The 20,553-nt window shown below is 37.7% G+C and overlaps 1 protein-coding gene across 4 annotated transcripts; it reads left to right on the forward strand.

Annotated features, from left to right (window-relative positions):
• Nucleotides 1–982: 982 nt before the first annotated feature.
• On the forward strand, nt 983–20,038 carry LOC117405973 (DCN1-like protein 1). Of its 4 annotated transcripts, XM_059030501.1 has the most exons (8): nt 1,050–1,068; nt 1,333–1,415; nt 4,521–4,737; nt 8,823–8,991; nt 9,465–9,595; nt 14,704–14,786; nt 16,918–17,014; nt 17,768–20,038. In XM_059030501.1, the coding sequence occupies exons 3-8, from the start codon at nt 4,563–4,565 to the stop codon at nt 17,851–17,853; spliced, it is 741 nt and encodes a 246-aa protein (XP_058886484.1). In that variant the 5' UTR covers nt 1,050–1,068; nt 1,333–1,415; nt 4,521–4,562; the 3' UTR covers nt 17,854–20,038. The 4 variants fall into 4 exon arrangements, with proteins under 4 accessions (XP_058886486.1, XP_058886484.1, XP_058886485.1 ...); XM_059030502.1 differs by lacking the exons at nt 1,050–1,068; nt 1,333–1,415 and adding an exon at nt 1,105–1,152; XM_034009575.3 differs by lacking the exon at nt 1,050–1,068 and having other exon boundaries at nt 1,208–1,415.
• The last annotated feature ends 515 nt before the right edge of the window (nt 20,039–20,553 follow it).

Consider the following 20,553-nt stretch of genomic DNA (forward strand, 5'->3'; position numbering starts at 1 on the left):
TCCGAGAAATTTGCTTTCTCTGTTCACAATCAGTGCGACACGGTTAATTCTGAAATGGGGCAGATTCAGAAATGGTGCAACACGTATAAAAAATTACGTGAAACTCGGACTTAACAGCTTATCAATAAAACTAAGAAGCAACAGCCTTACCACAAAAGAACAGGGTCTGCTGGTCCTAGTTAAGGTGCGCCTCCACTACCCATAATCACAGAGAAGATACTATTTTATTATAAATATATGCAACATACTGTGGAAATGATATGTCCCTTGATTTGGTTAAACACACGTTATGTAAGACACCCCCACCTCAAGAAGTCATTATACTCACCCCCGTACTATAAGTAACTACCGTTGCAAGAGATCTCTTTTCAAAACACAACTTTCATTGAAAACGCTGGAGGACCCATACTTCGCTGACCAGCTCAAATCCTGATCAATAATACTGTAAATCGTTCCAAAAATAGTGCTCACAAAAAAACAAACAAAACAAACGTAAAACTCTAAAAACAAAAAAATGATCAAGCTGTTAATCTCATTAAAAATAAAACTAGTATTAATTTGTTGTAGTATAATATTTAATACGTGTATATTTTGTTGGATTACAAATAAGTGTTATATTTGAAAAACGGTATGTTGAAGACAAAACAACTAAATATTGTAGATACTGTCACATCAATTTTATTAACGCTAATTTTATTTTGCTTCTGAAACAATTCCTAGGTCCAGACAGTTGGGAGATGTAGTTCTTGTGACACTGTATTTTGGTTTTACCAATATTAATGAACTGCCATTAACGCTTTTTGAAAGAGGATGGCTGAAAATTGTTGTACATTATTTGCATGCCAGCACAGACCGTGGTTACACAGTACAGTACTGTGCTGTACTACATTTGCAGCTGTGTGTTTTCACGCTTCGAAGATTTAGCATGGGAACAAACTACAATTCCCGAGAACAATTTTCTCAACCGCGCACGCTCGCCAACTCTCAAGCGCAGTCCCTGGAGGAAGATGCGCAAGCGTAGAACGAGCGATTGACATTCAAGTTGGTCAAACAGCTGGTGATAAAATGGTAGGTAAGATCAAAATAATAAACACAAACAAAAAATAAAGCAAGGGGGTTGGGGTGAAGCGGTGGACAGCGGGGCGGGCGTACGTAAGTAAGCCAGCCAAGGGGTGTTGCGACAGCGTGTCTTATGTACTGATGGTTTGACAGTGTATTACAGCACCCTAGTTTATCAGTGGTTTAAGAAGGAAGGTCAGTCAGAGTGTTGCTGGTATTTTGAGACCTGACAACAGCAATTGACCACGGATCTTTCCCTTTTTGGTCTCTCAGCAAGTTAGGATACTAGAGCCGACCAGCAGCACACGGTCTCAGGAGCTCGGTCGACGAGAAACTGCACTGGTGGAATTCGGGGAGTAAGTGGAAAAAGGGGTGAAGTGACCGGGCTACTAGGACAAATACCAGATATATTGTTGTGATACAGCACATTTGTTTGGTGTTTGATAAAATCCAAGTCTTTTTTTTTTTTTTTGCTAAAACAATATATTTTTGTTATTAACATTTATGCTGGTTGAAATACGTTTATCGAATGGTAAGCGAACCATTCTAAATAACCAATTGACCGTAATGTTTTAACGAATACGTTATGTTATTTATGCATTTGTTTCAATGGCACCGTGCCTGGTACAGATGTACTGCGCTTTTTAGTGGCGTTTACTCAGTGTACAGCCTGCAAATGAGTGTTAACGAAGTTACATACAGTCACGCAGTTACAGACCAGTTAGTGAAAGTACGGAGCTTATGGTTTGTGTTCAATGAGAAAAACAATGTTGTTCTATTATTGCACATTACATGTCTTGTCTGTGTTTTATGGAGTCAAGTGTAGAAATACTGTGGAACTTTATTTTGGTCTGCTACAGATATTGATATGTCTAATAATAATAATACGGTCGCTGCATTAAGCTGTCCTCTTTAAGGGAACCATTCTTGGGCCTAGGACCTTTTTTTGTTTACTTGTCACAAGTCAAAGTGAGAAGTCTGCGGTGATACTGATAGGACCCAGAGCTGCAATGTAAAGATCATGTGTGAAGTTTGCTGAAAGGAATGCTGACTATACTAGTCAGGAATAACAAGATATTGCACCACTGTAGGGGAGATTCAGGGCTACTTTAATGACACTTCAAGCTTGGCTGTCTTAATGTAGACTAGCAAATTTTTTTTTATTAGAATCCACTTTGGTTTATAAAGCAAGCTTTAGTATGGCTAGGAACAGTAACAATCAACTGTTAAAGGTTAGAAGTTCAAGCCCAGATTTTCTGCTGGGACAGTAAGATATGCCATAAAGTTACTGGGATGAGTGAACACAGTATGTATGTATTTAAAATAATTCCGCCTACTATAAAGAAACCGAATTAACCTATGACACGAGACAAACTGATACAAATAGAAGCCCTTATCTTCATCAATTTAAAACACATTTCAAGGGCTTAACCAACAAAAAATAATTACATTTACGTAAATCGGTGATTTACCAGAAAAAAAGTCATCCCATCCACCTACTTCTATAAGCTGTACAAAGCACTACTACGCAATGGCATTGTCTGATTTGTTCTGGGTTGATATTGTAAACATTTCTTATAGTAGTAGCGCACACCTTAAGATGACAGCTGCTCATTTATAATGAGGATAGGCATAAACCCAGAATATTTTACTCCCCAGGCAATTTTCTATTGTACAGGTTTATACTGTGAAATAAAGCATGTTTGCTACTCTCTACAATCAGTACTTTTAGTGTTTGGGTTGAGCTGAGCTACTCAGCTGCTATGTACATTGGTGAGTCATGAAGTTACTTATACACATTGCAGAGGTGGGATAGTATTACTTTGTATTAAAAACTAACCCCAGCCGTAGGGTCCTCTGAAAGCAGCTGCTGTATTCTGTGTGCTTCATGTCAGAGATCTCTGTACAAATGCACAAGCCAGGGTGTTTGGAACAGTTTATTGGTTTTTGGAATACCAAGTTTTTCTTAAAGGCTGGAGGAAGGTTAGTTTACTGTAAATCCAAACTTGTTTTGCAAAGGGCTTTTAAAGAAACCCAGCATGATATTGCCATGTCATAAGTGGATGAAATACATAAAGTACCCTTGCAACACATGTTCTTTCATCACCTCAGATTACTACATTTATTTTCCCCTCCAACCAGTTTCTGCCTCATGAACAATCTGTTATTAAATGAAAGAGCTTCTTTTTTTGCCATAACTTCCTTCCTGGTAAATTAAGTTATATAAATGTCCTGATGTTAAAACTGTGGTGTAAATAAGATGCAGCTGCTTGTTTCTGTGAACAGTCCCAGTTAGGACTGTGGGCTGGTAGAAATCAGACTCCAAATCACATTTGTAGAGGACAGAACTCCTTGAGTGACTGTATCCCAAGGATACATATTAAGGAGGGCGTCAAACCATGAACTGGATACTGAAAAAACAATCAAACGAGATGTTGAAAAAGCAAGCTAACCATTACCAGAATTAAGCCGCAAACCCCGGAAATAAGCAACCTGGCCACACGTTGATACTGTATCTGGCATAATTATTTCTACATCTTTGGTTGCAAATCGGAGTGGTGGAACAGGCGGCAACTCTGATTTGATAATGGAGCGGAATGCTATACTTTTATAGCCTGTGTCATAGTGTTGATCTGTAAAACCGTGGTGAAGTCATTTTAGTGACTCTAAGCCACTAACCCCGCTTCCTACAGGTACTTGGATGGGAGACCCAAGGTGCAAGGGCTAGATAATTCTTTGCACTTTAGATCTCCCATCCAAGCACCAAACACAACCACACTGATGAGATCGGAACATGAGATAGTAAGGCTGCAAATAAAAACTAAGAAGTAGGACTGAATGTCTTTTCTCTGTGTTGATGGAAGTAACATGTAAAAGTGTGTGAACCCCTGCACTGTGTGTTTTTTGGCTTTCAAAGTTGTTCCACATTCTGACAATTTGTGCTTGTTTGTCTGCCCACTAAGTAAACTACCCAGCAGGATGGCTTCCAACCCATGTAGGCTAGCAGGTGAAAATGAATCCAATCTGTTCAGGCCAACATACCTTCTTAACTGCTGTATAACTGACTGTGTTAGCCACAAGGCAGGCCACAGAATTAGATGGGTATGTTGAACACGTTAGCAGCACATTCTAAAAAAAAAAAACCCAAAAAAACTTTACTCATAATTGCACATGGCACCCCTACTCTGCACAAAAAAAAGTTTATGTTCAGCATAAGTTGTTATGCCTTCAGTTTACGTGGTTAAAAATAAGGTTGGCAGTCCCACAAGGGAGAAACAAAAAGCTACAGCTAAAAGGGCGAGGGAGAACACATTTATAAAAACAATTCCGTTTTTAATCGGAATTTAGAATTTACTGGACTCAACGGGGGGTGGGGGGGCTTTTTAAAATGATCATGAAAATGTGGAAAACAGTTGTACCTTTGTTTTACAGATCTTGTTTGTGTTCCTTTTTTTCCGTAGCATAAGCTTAAGTCATCTCAGAAGGATAAGGTTCGGCAGTTCATGGCATTTACTCAGGCTGGGGAGAAAACTGCTGTATACTGCCTGACCCAGAATGACTGGAAACTAGAGACGGCGACGGACAACTACTTCCAGAACCCAGAGCTCTACTACAAAGAATCCATGAAAAACGCAGTCGATCGCAAGAAACTGGAACAACTCTATAACCGATACAAAGGCAAGTCTGTTTCTGTTTAGTTGTTGTTTTTGTTTTTTTTATTGTATTGGTCAATATGGTACCTGTTTCATATACTGCGAGACATGTTTTATTTCAAACACTTAATGTGGAAATTTGAAACATTTAACTGGGAGTGTTTTTTTTCCCCCCCTAGTTAAAATGTACCCAGTTTACGTAATGGAGGTTTACTATTGTTTAACTGGTTTTGTTGTGCAGTACCCAGTCCGCTGTAAGAAACATTCAGTCTTGATAAATGTAATAATCACAGAGTGGCAAAAATCCAATTGTGTTGAAATTTTGTACATGCACTTTGGTGTGTGTGCAGTGCACTATATTTGAAAACTTCTTGGAATTTTTTAAAACTATGTATTCATCTTCTAGAACAGTGGTACTCAGCTGGCCCTCGAGATCCAATGGAGTCCAGGTTTTTACTCCAAGCAGGTTCTAATGTAGTTCATTTAAGCTGCTGAGAGGCAATTAACTAATTTAATACCTGGTTGGAATAAAGACCAGGACTGGAATGGATCTCGAGGGTCAGAGTCGAGTACCATTGTTCTAGAATGTCATTTATATGTATTGCAACTGCATTCCATCCATCTGAAACTGCACGCATCACAATTCCTTTTTTCTTTTTTTTAATACTAACTTTGCTTGTTCGCTACTAATATATACTTTAAACACATAAAAAACATTACTATGCAAGTATGGACATAGACTCTTATTGCATAGCAGTTTCACCCATTCCAGGTTTTACAACAAGCTTGATTAGCCACATTGCAGAGGTAACAAGCTCAGGTGAGTCTCATTAAACTCGTAGTAAATCTAGTAATGGATCAAACTGCTATGGAATGGGAGGCTTATTTCCGTACCTGCTATGCTGCTGCAGCTTTAAAATTGAAGTGTGTAATTAGTCAACTACCAGTTTCAGAGGTTGACTTGTTAGTGCTACCCATATTGCCTATCACTGTAATACTTGTATCTTGCACAATGAGGGAATGGCAAGGCGTAGCGTAGCGTCCCGGGCAAGGCAGGTCTATGCCCTTTGAAATATGAGCCCCAGACTCAGAAACTGCAGTTTAAAGGACTTTTAATAATTCACAAATAAACTTTTGAACAAAATAAATGTTTAAACAAAACACTACTGAACAAAAACAAATATTTATCTTCCTTTTATACCATGTGGCCAGGGGCTTGATTGATTCAGTCATCCCATCACCACCTAGCCACATTCCACACTTGTCCATACACTCTCAATCAAACAGTTAATCATTCAATATAACAATCAAACCATGTGGCTGTTCAAACAGTGGCCATCTTGTCCCTTCACTAAGATGGCCGCCATACACCAAACACTCGTGTGTTCATGTGACGTGCCTATGCGCTGTCACACAAGGCAAGAAGGGCTGGAAAAGAAAAACTCTTAAAATTAGGAAAGCCTTGCAAGTTCTCAATTGTCTGAAGAATGTTCATTTTTACTCAATTAGCTTTTTTTCCAGCTTTAATCATTTAAATTTTGTTTGTCTTTTCTGAACAAGAAAAACTAATCAGGCAGCAATTAAGTAGAACTGTTTACCCATCGTTTTAATCTGTTTACTGCAAGTGTGTTCTGTAGTTTATGATCAATTATTACCATACTGCTGCCATAGGGCAGCAGTGTGGAGTAGTGGTTAGGGCTCTGGACTCTTGATCGGAGGGTCGTGGGTTCAATCCCAGGTGGGGGACACTGCTGCTGTACCCTTGAGCTAGGTACTTTACCTAGATTGCTCCAGTAAAAACCCAACTGTATAAATGGGTAATTGTATGTAAAAAATAATGTGATACCTTGTAACAATTGTAAGTCGCCCTGGATAAGGACATCTGCTAAGAAATAATTAATTAATAATAATAACTAGAGTTGCTAGCAACTATAAAGGCTTCCAAGCAGTTATCGAAAAATTTAAGCGCATTGGTTATTCAAGATGAAACGTTATCATCACAACTGTGCTAATTGTGTCCTCTACATCCCTGTCAAATTTTGTGCGTATTGGTGCAGCTGATAAGAAGTTATAGGCAGTTTTATAGCCAGTTGCGTATGTTGATGATGTCATGCATCACGTTTGACCTTTAGGAGAGGTCAGAGGTCACGGGCGATGACATTTTTTCATAGAGCACAGATGACTTCCTATATATGTTCCATTATAACTATGACCCTATCGGCATTCTGTAAGGAGTTAAAATTTCAACGTAAATTCCAATATGGCCGCCGTGCCGTGTGAGCAATCTGTTTCAGTCTTCAGCAGTTATTACTTTCCAATGGTCTGTGCAATTGTGTTGACATTGAAGAGCATAAGTGCAATGGTGTTCTTGTTATGGGTTGCAAAAGTTTTTTTACAATTATCAATATGGCCGTCAAACCATGTGACCAAAATGTGTCATTTTCATATCATCAGTACTTCATGTGACTCTCTATGATGATATAAACTTTCATGACCGTACTGTATTGCACCTTGGATTTATGCATGAATGTATGAAAATAGAGCCTTCGTGATGGCTGCCACACCATGTGACCAAAGGCCGCCATATTGACCACGGCACAACATCCCATAGTCCTCTACATCCGTGTCAAATTTTGTGCGTTTTGGTGTAGCCGACAAGAAGTTATAGGCAGTTTTATAGCCAGTTGCGTATGTTGATTATGTCATGCATTATGTTTGACCTTTAGGAGAGGTCAGAGGTCACGGGCGATGACATTTTTTCATAGAGCACATATGACTTCCTATACGTGTTCCATTATAACTATGACCCTGTCGGCACGCCCTAGAAGTTAAAATTTCAACGTAAATTCCAATATGGCCGCCGCGCTGTGTGAGCAATCAGTTTCAAACTTCAGCAGTTATTACTTTCCAATGGTCTGTACAATTGTGTTGACATTGAATAGCATATGTGCAATGGTGTTCTTGTTATGGGTTGTAAAAGTTTTTTTTACAATTATCAATATGGCTGCCAAACCATGTGACCAAAATTTGTCATTTTCATATCACCAGTACTTCACGTGAGTCTCTATGGCCATATAAAGTTTCATGACTGTAGTGTATTGCACCTTGGATTTATGCATGAATGTATGAAAATAGAGCCGTCGTGAAACGGTTATTTGCGCGCCGCGGCCATGTTTTCTAACGAAAATGGATTTTACAAACGGTAGAAAGGACATGGTCATGAACATGCGTGCCAATTTAGGTGTCGATTGATGTTGTGGTTTAAGACAAGAAGATTGTTGAATATTTGGCGCCAATCCAGCGTAGCGGGCAAAGTAATTGTTCAATCGACTTCGATTGAACATATGTTTTTTATAGGCCATTGCTGCACTTTGTCATAGTTCTACCTTAAGTTGTTTTTAATGGCAAGAGTTTTGAAAAATTCCCCAAATTTCCACGAGATCCAAGATGGCAGTCGAACCATGTGACTTTTTCATTTGGGACACCAGTTTGGTTGTCCAGCCATAGGCATCTACTTACGTATGCGTTTTCATAACTCTGCGATGTTGTTTGGGAATAATAATAATAATAATAATAATAATAATAGTTATATAAATTATAATGTTTTGAAAATGAATCTCGTTTTGTTAAGTCCATTTTGTTTTGTTGTCATTTTTCTGTACTTTAGGTTTCCAGACTTATTTTCATTTGGACCACACTATAAATTCACTTTTTGTGCTACATGTGAATAGTTAGGAACGAGAGGAAGTCCATGAACACTTGTCCTCTCTTAAGGTCCTCGCAGCGAATACCTTTTAGCCATAAGATTAGTCCACTCCTCCCTAAAGCAGAAAAAAAAACAAAAAAAAGAAGTTTGGAATTGAGAATGTTATGCTACATATAAATTCTTCATATCTTGTCATCGACTATCATGTTAATGTTCACCTTATAAAATCTAATGCAGCATGTAACTTCAATAAGCCCCATACTGCTTGAACTCTAGGTAACTTCAAATTACTGATACAGCTCTTTACAAATGTGTGAAAGAGAAAAACAGCTGCTGTATTTGTGGTTTGTGTTCTGCAGTGTTTCTCCATGGTGACATGTCGTTTTGGTGTCTGTTTGATTCAGATCCTCAGGATGAGAATAAGATTGGTATAGATGGGATCCAGCAGTTTTGTGATGATCTCAACCTGGATCCGGCCAGCGTCAGTGTTTTGGTGGTTGCGTGGAAGTTCAGAGCTGCTACTCAGTGCGAATTCAGTAAGAGGGAGTTTGTAGATGGAATGTCAGAACTTGGGTAAGTACGTTCCTGCACCAAGGCTGTAGAATTCAAAATAAATGGATGGGAATGGGGGGTGGCCCAACATTACAGAATTTCAGGGCACATTACTGTAATATGCTGCTTTCAAACTTCCAGACATAGGAAGACACCCCTATACCAGAAACTTATTTTATACCCCTATATCCAGACATAGGAAGACACCCCTATACCAGAAACTTATTTATACAGTATTTCAGAAAAATGTAGTTGTGTGACCCCCAAAGAACATTTATTTACCTGCTCTGACCCTGCTCTGCTCTGCTCTCTCTCTCTCTGCTTTCCTGCGGTGCGCAGTTTCTTAGGCCAGATGTAATGCTCTCTGGTTATGTTTTTGGCGGGATAAAATAAAAGGTGCTGTCGCCATTTATACTAGTCTGTTATTCATGTATGTACATCCTACTCCTATAGAATGTTTTTTAGGTAATATGCTTTCATCTTATTTTCCACAGCTGCGACAGCCCAGATAAACTTAAATCCCAACTACCAAGATTAGAGCAAGAATTAAAGGACCCAGGAAAGTTCAAAGACTTCTATCAGTTTACATTTAACTTTGCTAAAAACCCTGGACAAAAGGGCCTAGGTAAGTAAAAAGAGCAATTTCTATAGTTGTTTGATATGAAAACTAAACACAAAGTCATTTTTTGTAAGCCTTCTTTCTCAAGAACTGAAGCAAACAGCAGTCTCTGTAAAAAAGTCTATTTAAATGCAGATTGAGAGATACAGTGAGGCGCTTTGGAAATCAAAACATACCTCTCAGAGCTCCAATGCTTGGCGTTTAATATTGTGTGTGTGTGTGTGTATGTGTGTTCATTTAGTGCTTGTGAAATGTTACAGCGGGTACTGATGGTCACCATGTGAGTGACTGCCAATTCTGTCGAATTGAAAGTCCATCAGTGATGAAGGTTTTGGTTGCCTAACACACAAGTCTTTAGAATCCGTCCCTTTTAACTGCAATATTAAATCTGCTGTTTGAAGACCAAGGACCTTATTTTTCGAAGGGTTTCCTCCGTAGTTTTTTTTTTTAAAAGAGAGTGCTTAAGAGAACTTAAAATCTGTTACTTAGTTGTTTGGTTTTAGTTTTGTAAAACAAACAGGTGTTTTACCTCTTTTTTAAAAAAAAGAAGAAACAGTAGGAGTTAATAAAGACTAGACTAGCAGGGCTTCCCACCCCTGGTCCTGGGGACCCCATGTGCCAATTGCAACAAACTTGCAAAGTTAGCACAGAGCTGTGTACTAGGTTGCGGACTAGCTAATACGGTACTATCTCAGGATCATCCCCAGCTGTGTACTAACTTGGTACCAATTGCAACAAACAAAGCCGAGGACTAGCTGATCACCAGATTTAGTATGGAGCTCAGAATTAAGCTATTCATTGTAGTGTGCTAACAAACAGGAACTGAGGGGGGGGGGGGACTCAAAATGTGAGTGAATGCTTCCAGCTAATTATATTTTAAGAGTGTTATTTTTTGTTACGAGGTCAAAATCTTTTTTGTTTGTTTGTTTTTTGTTTAAGAAACCTAACATCATTTATTTATTGATTTATTTATATTAATTTTTTAACTTAAGAAAATGATGTACGGAAATGTATTTAAGCACGAAATATAAATACTGAGGCTGAATTGCATAAGAATAATTTCCCATTTTCTTAAACCAAATTCACATGTATGATCACATTTTCCTAACACCACCAAAATTAATGAAGCTACGTTAGAGAATAAACAAAACTTTTATTAGTACTCATTATTTAATTCACACACAAAACAAATGCATTTGTTTATAGGACCAAAGGTGTACTGTAGCCTATAAAAGATGTAAATCGAATCAGAAATGCTAATTACATATCTCAGGTATAGTCTATAAAAGCTTACTTTCTCACGAAAGAAATCATGGCCAGTAGTCGTGTGCAAAATTATACAATGGAGCAAAAACTTTATTTCATAGAGTGTATAAAAGATTTTATTGAAACTGTGGAGGATGGCCGAAAGGATTCCACAGGAATTCTGCAGCGCACAACTGCATGGAATACACTGTAAGCAGATTTAATGCTGCCTTCCGTGAGAGGCGGCCAGATACAGCAGCAAATTAAAAAAAAAAAAAAAAAAAACATGGAAGAGGCAGAAAGTAGAGACACTGGAAAGTCATACTGGAATTTATTTATTTAATTATTTATTTATGTATGTATTTCTTTTTTTATAAAATAGGCCTATGTTAAGTTGAATAAGGATGAACCTGGTTTTGTTGCATACCATTAGTCTTTAGTCTACAGAAATTGCTGGACTAACTTACTAACATGTTTTAGTATCTGCTGGTCAACAGCAGTTACTTTGGGTTTGTTGCAATTGCGAACATTTTTAATACGCAGCTGGAGACTATCTTGAGCTGCTTAGTTCATTGCAATTGGTATTATCTTGCATGCTAGTTTAGTGCCGTCCTTCGTACTAACCACAGGATCATCTAATTATTTGTTTATTTAGCAGATGCCTTTATCCAAGGTGACTTGCAGAGACTAGGGTGTGTGAACTATGCATCAGCTGCAGAGTCACTTACAACTACGTCTCACCCGAAAGATGGAGCACAAGGAGGTTAAGTGACTTGCTCAGGGTCACACAATGAGTCAGTGGCTGAGGTGGTTCTTTAACCACTGGACCACAATAGCCTCCTAACCACAGGATCATCCCCAGTTAGTACTAACCACAGGATCATCCCCAGTTAGTACTAACCACAGGATCATCCCCAGTTAGTACTAACCACAGGATCATCCCCAGTTAGTACGCTCCTTTTAGTTCGTTGCAGTTGACCCAACGTGTCTTCTGGTTTTCATTCCAAGATCTCAATTACTTAACTAAACCCTTAACTGATCTAATAATTTGCTTATTTAGATCTTTTTACTTTACTGTTTTCAGCTCTTAAACAGTTGTAGATTTCAAGTTAGCTGTAACATTTTATAAGTAAATTGAACACTGCAACTTTTTTGGAATGAAAACCAGAAGACACATGTGGTCCCCAGGACAAGGGTTGGGAAGCCCTGGACTAGAGTAAACCCTTTGAAAAAATGTCTCCAAGACTACCAACAGGGCAGAGAGTACAGAGAGAAGGGACTGTATATAAGTGTAGATTATCTGCCAAATGAGTTATAGCTTTCTTCATCATAGGAATATTTATATTTACGGCAAGACCATTACGGACTTGTAATTTAAAACTGCTTAATCTGAGCTATTACCCAGCAGACACCAGGGGGTGAGGCATGGATTTTTGTCTTGAAGTGGCCATTTAAACTGCAAGGAGTCCACTATAGTACATGCTGGCTGGGATAATGCTTTTAAAACACACACACATACACACACACATCCACAGACACATTCACAGACACATTGAGAACTAGAAGAGACAGCCAGACACTTCAGTCTTAATAGGAATGAAAACTAGATTTAAACTCTAAACTGAACGTAACTGAAAAATACACTAAGTCCGAAGACTGGAATTGAGTACCAGGACACTTTGCAGAGAAAGTACTTTCTGCTTTCTCCCCTTTAATCTAACCAGAAGAAACATGCTGCACATATCTAGTGAGAGTCTGGCAAGAACAGTGCTGCATAGGGACAAGAGAACCAAGGTTTATGAAGAAGAGTGGGTTAATATAACATAATTCCCCATGTTGTGGTTTGTATACTTATATATTTTAGTATTACTTGATGGGGGGGACTATATTTATAGAGGTATTCACACCCCACTGTGGAAAAGGCAGCATTATTAATACAAGTGACTGTAGGCTGCATAGTTTTTATTATATAGTATGTTCACACTGACTGGAATGGGATATTGTACTCTTGGGTATGAGAGAATGGGTGTCTGACATCAAGCAGAGATGATATGGGTTAAAAGGTTTGGGCATCAATTGAAAAACAGGTCTAGAATAAATCTGGAGCCAGCACTGGTAGATTAGGTATTCTAATGAATGCTGACATCTAAATCATCTACACATCTGCTGTGCAAGCCTGTGTTCTAGATTTTCTTTTTAGAATTAAGAAGTAATTATTCAGGTTATTGCAGCATAGCAAGAGTAGGTGTTTGTGTAAATAAGTGCTGTGGTCCACTGGGGAGTGTATCAAGCAGAGATTAGCCATGAAATCCTCTTGCTTGCCAATGAAGGCTTATTACATTAACAGTTTTTCTTATTAACTTGAAAATGTTGGCAGATGCAGTCATGGTTTCCCAATGCGGATTGTGAACTGTGGGTGAAACGTATAAAGGAGATTAGCAAAATAAATACAAGTGACTGGATTCAATGTTGAGCTTTTGATGCCTACGTAGAAGGCAAAGGTTTGCTGATGATTCACAGATCTGAAGCTGTAACTAGGTGCACAACAACAAAGTCAACAAACAGATGCTTGATTTTTGAATCTCTTAAAGTTTGGGATATGGTACACTGTGCAGGGTAACACTGAAGAAACATTGCCACATTGATCTGCATCTCATGATTTCTGTACCCTGCCAGTGGGGATTTAAACAATAACCAGCACGTGGTAGGTCCTCCCTTTTTACAGGAGATGACACCAGATGTTTAAATGTTTAAAGGATAAGTCCTTGGTTCTGCAGCAGTTGGAGTTTCATTCGTAACGCACCTTGGAACAGTATGTTTGCATGAAAGACTTTCTAGAGGAATTTATTCTATTGGGATGAAATTTGGTAAGGAAGTTCTAGAGTGTCAGAACCTGGGGGTCTGTACATAGATACAGAGTACAGTATATATCACGCTTACATTGTTCCATACATATCACAAGAACGGTGTATCCAGTAGTAATGAAACTTGGTGAGAACATTATTTAACACATACTATTCCGATGGGAGGCATATCCTCTTGGTTAGGTTCAGTATTAAGGAGGATTGCCCCCTGCTTTATAGCTGATGCCATATATCGGGGTTTTCAAAGAGGCTATTCCTCCATTCCTGAAAGCATCTGTCCTGTAGACTGTCATGGCCAGGTGATCACATACAGCTCATGAAAATGTACAGCACCTATAAATAAAACTGGGTGGAGTGTCTGCTCATATTGAATCCTCCAAGGAAGAGCTTTATTTCTTTTTAAAGAGCTTGAAGGAAGACTTTTTATACCGACAGCAGTTCTGCAATATTTAATTCCTTACTTGTTTAATGTCCTATTATGTGTGTTTTGTATAATTCCATATTGCAGTCTATACGATCTCTACTTACAAGGCTTACCAATACCCCTTTTCCACAACAGGGCTGAATTTCTAAAGACATAAATTGCCACTAGAGAGGCTCAATTGTGAATCCTGGCCCCTCTGCAACTGTGTGTTAGTAAATAGGAAAATCCTAGTGATCATTGTTCAAACCGCCTCCATTCAGAAATTCAGTTTTTACAAGCAGACCCAGCATTTTGCCAGAATAGTAATGATATAAGTGGAAACAACACACATGACAGGGCATTAAACATGTAAGAGAATACTTATTATAAAATGTAGTATCCCTTAAGAGGGAGGCAGCAAGTGTAAAAGTTCCACTGACTGTGACAATGAACATCTGAATTTGGTGTACACTTGTGTTTCAGTGGCCAAATAGTACACTTCCTGTCATGTGCCAAACCCATAACATACCTGTATTGTGTGAGTAAAACTTTGTTCTTAATGAGGTTTTTTTTATTTATTTATTTTTTTTCTTCATTTACAGACTTAGAAATGGCCATTGCCTACTGGAATTTAGTTTTGACGGGAAAGTTTAAATTTCTAGATCTCTGGAACAAGTTTTTATTGGTAAGTCCTGGTGTGTGTGTGTGTGTGTGTGTGTGCGTGTGTGTGTGTGTGTGCGTGTGTGTGTGAGCAAGATCTCCCTTGCTGTTCAAAGGTAAATCGCTTCAGTAAACATTGAACGATGTACAAAGACATTATTGACCCACAGTTCTCAAGAGCTCTACACTGTTGTTGCTGCATAGGCATTTTAAAGTTGTTCTTCACAGTTACTATGTTAGTGCAGGTGTTCAGGGTTCTACCACATGGCACAACAATATTGCACATTATGTATCCACATTTTAAACAGTTTTCATTCTTTACTGTTTAAAAATGAATTTTTACAAAGATACCAGGGAAGAAGATAAATTCCCAGGTATGGCATCATGAGTTTAACATACCCACCTTTTATTGCCACTGTACCAAACAGTACCAGACCCCTGCGAAGCTGCACAGTACATTTTCCTACTCCTATAGGTCTGAGGTGTCCGTTGAGGTTTAGTAACTGAACCAAGGTTAGAACTTGAGTTACATGCAGTCCTCTGATTGGGTACATTGAGTCACACCCAATCACAATTCAAGAAGCTTCCGGGTGCAGACATGGTGCACCTATTGGATGTACAAACTGCTGCTTACATCACCGTAAACAACACAAGCAGACAAGATACAATGATATCAGTGGTGGCTATTGAAATTCATCTGTAATTAATTTGACCTGCTTTTCAAATACAAATTTTAAAAAACTCAAGCCATACACTTTGCAGTAAACTTTTATAAGGGCAAACCAATGCACATTTATAAAACTATTTTTATGTCCATTGAAAAAGCAATCTGGAACATGTGTGGACAATTTGTGTTCAGTGGGATTTATCTTTGTGTTGAAATATAAAGCCAGTGCATTGTGTTGAGTTTAACATTACTCTTTATAAACCGATCGAAGACATGAGGACAACATTGGAGCTCCATCTGAGAACTTTTTTGTGTGCTAATAAATACGAAAAAAAGGATTTGTTCAGCTGCCTCGAGCATATCTGATAACACAAACTCTCATGCTTCTGCCCTTATTTTTTCTTATTTCCCATTTACAGTACCTATAAATAAAACTAATTGGAATAGTTACACCCTATTTTTATGGTAAGGACTGGAATGAACAAAAGCTGATGAAATATTGTGTACATTAACATCGCAGTAGAACCCTTTTATCCAAATTGCCTTTTTATACAAACTTGTAGCCAATCTAATGGGAATAACTCCCCTTTATCGTAACACCTGCCTTTTGAATATAGAGAGAGTACATTTTTAGAATATAAGAATTAGCCAAGTTTATTGTGTTTTTACCACTCTTTAGTACGTCTTCACCATGTGATTTTAATACGCTCCTCTGGTGTTCCCTATTCAATACCATCTTTTAAAGCTACAGTAGCACTGTTCTTGGATGATTACTGCCCCCTGGTGGAATAATCCATTGCTCTGGGAAGAAGGCCAAAAAAAGCTTGTTAAGATTTCAGGGGCCATATCTTCAAACCATTTGTACTCCAGTCTTTAATTAACTCCTATTTTCTGAAAGAAGGAAATGTCATGTAACTCTAACGAACTTCAGAAGTAAAAGAGTGCTTCAAAGGCCATGAATAGTAGTATTTCAGTTATTTGGTTTTAGTTTTGTAAAATCAACAGCTTTTTTTCTTTCAAAAAATAAGTTAAAGACTGGAAAAAGCTTTGAAAATATAGTCTGAAAGTTGTTGTCTGTCCTACTCCAGAGGTGATAATTTGAGCAGATGAGTAGCACCTTTCATTAAGACATGTGGATGGTTTCTTTCTTTGTGGAATAAGTCCTATTTGTGTCTGAGGTCAATTTTATTGTTTTATTGGGACACTTAACAGGATTCACAAATGTTGGAATATTGAAGACGGATAACTTGCAAGCTGATTTGGCTAAAAACAAAACAAAAAAGTACATAATCCCTAACAACCAGCCGGACACCGGGCAAAAAAAACAAACAAACACATTTAATATCTTTATTGACATACAATCCCTACAATATCAGGAATAACCAGAGATTATGGTGTTATACTGTAGATTACAAGAAGATGATTTTAGTTTGGGATAACTATTTGGGTTGTTAACACAGTACAATCAAAACACATTTCTTTCTTGTAGGAACATCACAAAAGATCAATTCCCAAAGACACGTGGAATCTACTTTTAGACTTTGGAAATATTATTGCAGACGACATGTCAAACTACGATGAAGAAGGCAAGTGATTTAAAGATAAAAAATAAAACAAACTGTAATAATCATAAAAAAAACAATCAGGATAAATTATGAGTTATGATTTAGTTTTTTTACACCCCCCACCACTTTTATTTATTGATTTGAACAATATACTAATACAAACCATTGGGACACAATACTTCAGGCTGAGTACTAGTAGACCGTAGATCTTGGTTTTGGACTACAGTGCACCCACTTGCAATCTGTGGGACCATTTTTTCCCCCTCTATCCCCCACAGGGAATACTGAAGGTGTTCTTACCCATGTACAAATTCGAGCCTAAGAACATTATTTTGCACAGTTCATTGAGACTATCTATCAAAACCTGGGTAATAAGACACACCAGAGCTTGCTATCTATACACTATGGCTAATCAACTTGTATTAAAATTTGGAATGGGTAGAACCTCTATGCAATATGATTCTTATTTCCATCCCTGCACTATCTTCAGGACATTCCTTAATGAAATGTACAGATATATGGACAACTTGTCCATCTTTACATGTGCACTTACATATTTAAGTCACACTTACTTACATGTTTACATACAGAGAACCACTAACACAGTCAGACCTTGTTGACTCACCTATTGAAGACTGTGTCTTGGGAATCATTCTGTACATCTGTGTGGCATAGGGTTCTACATAAAACTGCTCTGATTTTTGTGTTTACAACAGTGGCATTTATTGGCATGCTTTTTCTTAAGTTCTTATTTGTCTACTTCTTCTCTTTCAGGAGCCTGGCCCGTTCTTATAGATGACTTTGTGGAATTTGCGCGGCCAATAGTCATGGGAGGCAAGCGCAAAACTGTATCATTGTAGGCTCTTTTTATTTTAAAGACTAGAGACTTGAATCCTGCAGAAGTGCACTGCAAGGAGTGAAGAAAATCAAAACGTCAAAGGAATGAAGCTGTTTTGGGGCAAACGCCCACGCGCACACCGTTGTTGGGCTGTGCAATTGTGGCAGGACCTTAAACCACTTCCTGCGGCTTCCACGGGACAACAAAACGATGGCTAGCTCACAGACTCTGCAAGAAAAACGACAAATTCAGAAGATAGCTCTGGCTGTATAGTAGGGGGGGAAAACTGGCTTCAAGTATTGTAATGGTTGTATGATATAGGATATAGATTCTGCATGTTTTTATATTTTGGAACAATGTAAACTACAGACATTTTATTAATAAGAGTGAGAGGGCGGGGGAAAAAAAGGCTTGAGGTTCAGAAAGCACACAGCATGCCATTCAGTTCATGACCAGATGAACACCAGCAGTCACACATTTACATTTGTAATATATTGTACTTATATATAAAGAAGAAAAGTATTTGTGGTGTAAATTAAATAATCAATGAAATCTGTATGTAGTATGCGCCATTTATTTTCCTTTAAATGCCAGCCTACAGAATTTGGTGTGGTTAAATTTACAAAAAAGAGTAGTAAAAAGATACTCGTAAAAACCAAAGGATGTCCTTGTTTCAACAAGGGTTCAGGCGAATCATCCCTTGTTCCGTTCCAAACTAAGTCATCGGTATGTTTTAAGTCAGCAGCTATATGCACACTACTTGGCTTCTTCGAGCCAGAGCATTTGAAATGTCTTTGTTTTGCTGTTTCTTCATTGTCATGTGTAGTTACACTCAGTGTAGAGTGGCCCCACTGAGCAATGCATGTGGAAGGGTGGCGTTATTTGTTCAGCTTCCTTGAAAAGCAAAGGACACTAACATTACTTACTGTAACCATACAATCTACACTGATATAACCATGTCAATTAACCTGTTAGATATACAACATAATGGCAAAGAATAGACAGTTAATGAATTCGTATGTCAGTCACTCTCAATGTACAATCACTTGCAACAGTCAGTGATGGATATCGGAGTATAGACTTGCCACTGTTTGTCCAAAAGGAATAATATATAGAGGGTGATTAGAAAGTAAGCAATACACCCTATCATTGATGTGGTAAACTTACTTTCTAATCAACCTGTATGTATGTATGTATGTATGTGTGTGTGTCTATATATATATATATATATATATATATATATATATATATATATATATATATATATATAATCATTATTTGTATTTTTTAAAGGGTGATTAATTGACTCATATACATTAGTATAGATAGGTAACAAAACTGAACTACTCTATGTAAGCTGCTCTGTTAGAGTTCGTATTGCAGATCATGTTAACTTAATATACAACTCTATAACCACTAGGTGTCATTGTAGCAACATGAATTTAGACTGCGCAAAAAGGGTGGTTCCGTTTTTAAAATGCACTGTGCAGCATTCTTTTGGATGATTGATTTGTAGCATTTAAAGCACAAATCGGGTAGAACAATAATAAAAATGAGAGGCATGTTATCATTCGAATGTGTTGGGTATGGACTTTGCTTTATGGAACTTCATGCATATTTCTGAATTGAAAAATCAGTAGCTGACTTGGATTAGTAAATATTGGTACTAATATATTTATTGCTGTATGATGGATGTTTCAGTGAATGCATTTTGTTGTTGAATTAGGTATTGGTTTTATGACATAAGTTAAGAGTGTGTAATGTTTCCATTTTTTTTATACATGTATTTTGTTTGAGGTCCTTTTCAAAACAGCGTACCATTTTGATGTCTGGATTTTAAGTTTCACATGATGTGTTGTTCCCAAGTTGCCAAGCTAGGTTGTTTGTGGTGTGTAAAGACCTGGACTACTGCATAATACATTATTGGTTGGTTTCACACCCTGATTAACACTAATCTTGGACTACCTAATGTTAAACTGGGTAAGGTAGTCCATGAAACCAGCCCCTGAAGTGCCCTGTACTAAAGTACTGCCTCTGCATGCACCAAGTGAATGATGTGCATCTTGAAAACCAGTATTATCTATTTTATAAATATAACTAAAGATTATGTTGCTGGTGTTAAAAAAAAAAAAAAAAAAGTTTTATTTATCATTTTATCTGTTATTTTTTTAAACCCTGTTTAATAAAGCATGTTTTTAACAAACAAACTTTTTGTTGTTGTTTCTCATTTTTGAAGAATAATTAGTAATGATTTAAGGAATTGTATTTTAAAGCCACAGGTTGCCAAAACTTTGTCTTTTAAAATGTGCAATGCCCCTCCCAGCCTCCTGTGACGGTGCTAATACTAATGTTTAAAGTTATGGATATCTGTTTAAAAGGCAAAGCCATAACCGTATTGAGATTGTTCCATGTAGACTTGGAAAAACACATTTAAAAACAACTGCTAAGTATCGTGCTGGTGCTAAAACCAGCACGCTTATTTGTTTGATTATTTGTTTGGCCAACGTGCCCTTTGGTTTTGTTGTTCGTTTAAATCTTTTGTTTTGTTTTATTATTTAATAAATACGCTGAGCGCAGTAGCGTTCAGCTTCACCCGCCCATCCATTGTTTTGTTTCTGGTACTTCCTGGTCCGTGACGTCACCACACACTCCACTCAACAGCTGCTTGACTACAATTGTATATAAGACATTGAGAAAAACCGTCAAAATATTGGTTCTATCT

Source organism: Acipenser ruthenus, chromosome 9 (genome assembly GCF_902713425.1).
Source record: "Acipenser ruthenus chromosome 9, fAciRut3.2 maternal haplotype, whole genome shotgun sequence".
NCBI lineage: Eukaryota > Metazoa > Chordata > Actinopteri > Acipenseriformes > Acipenseridae > Acipenser > Acipenser ruthenus.

What these genes read in the sequence shown, in the direction of transcription:
- LOC117405973 (XM_059030501.1), top strand. Translation starts at nt 4,563, where the DNA reads ATGGCATTTACTCAGGCTGGGGAGAAAACTGCTGTATACTGCCTGACC. An exon ending in CCCTGGACAAAAGGGCCTAG is followed by an intron (nt 9,596 to 14,703) that starts GTAAGTAAAAAG and finishes CTTCATTTACAG; the next exon opens with ACTTAGAAATGGCCATTGCC. An exon ending in GTCAAACTACGATGAAGAAG is followed by an intron (nt 17,015 to 17,767) that starts GCAAGTGATTTA and finishes CTTCTCTTTCAG; the next exon opens with GAGCCTGGCCCGTTCTTATA.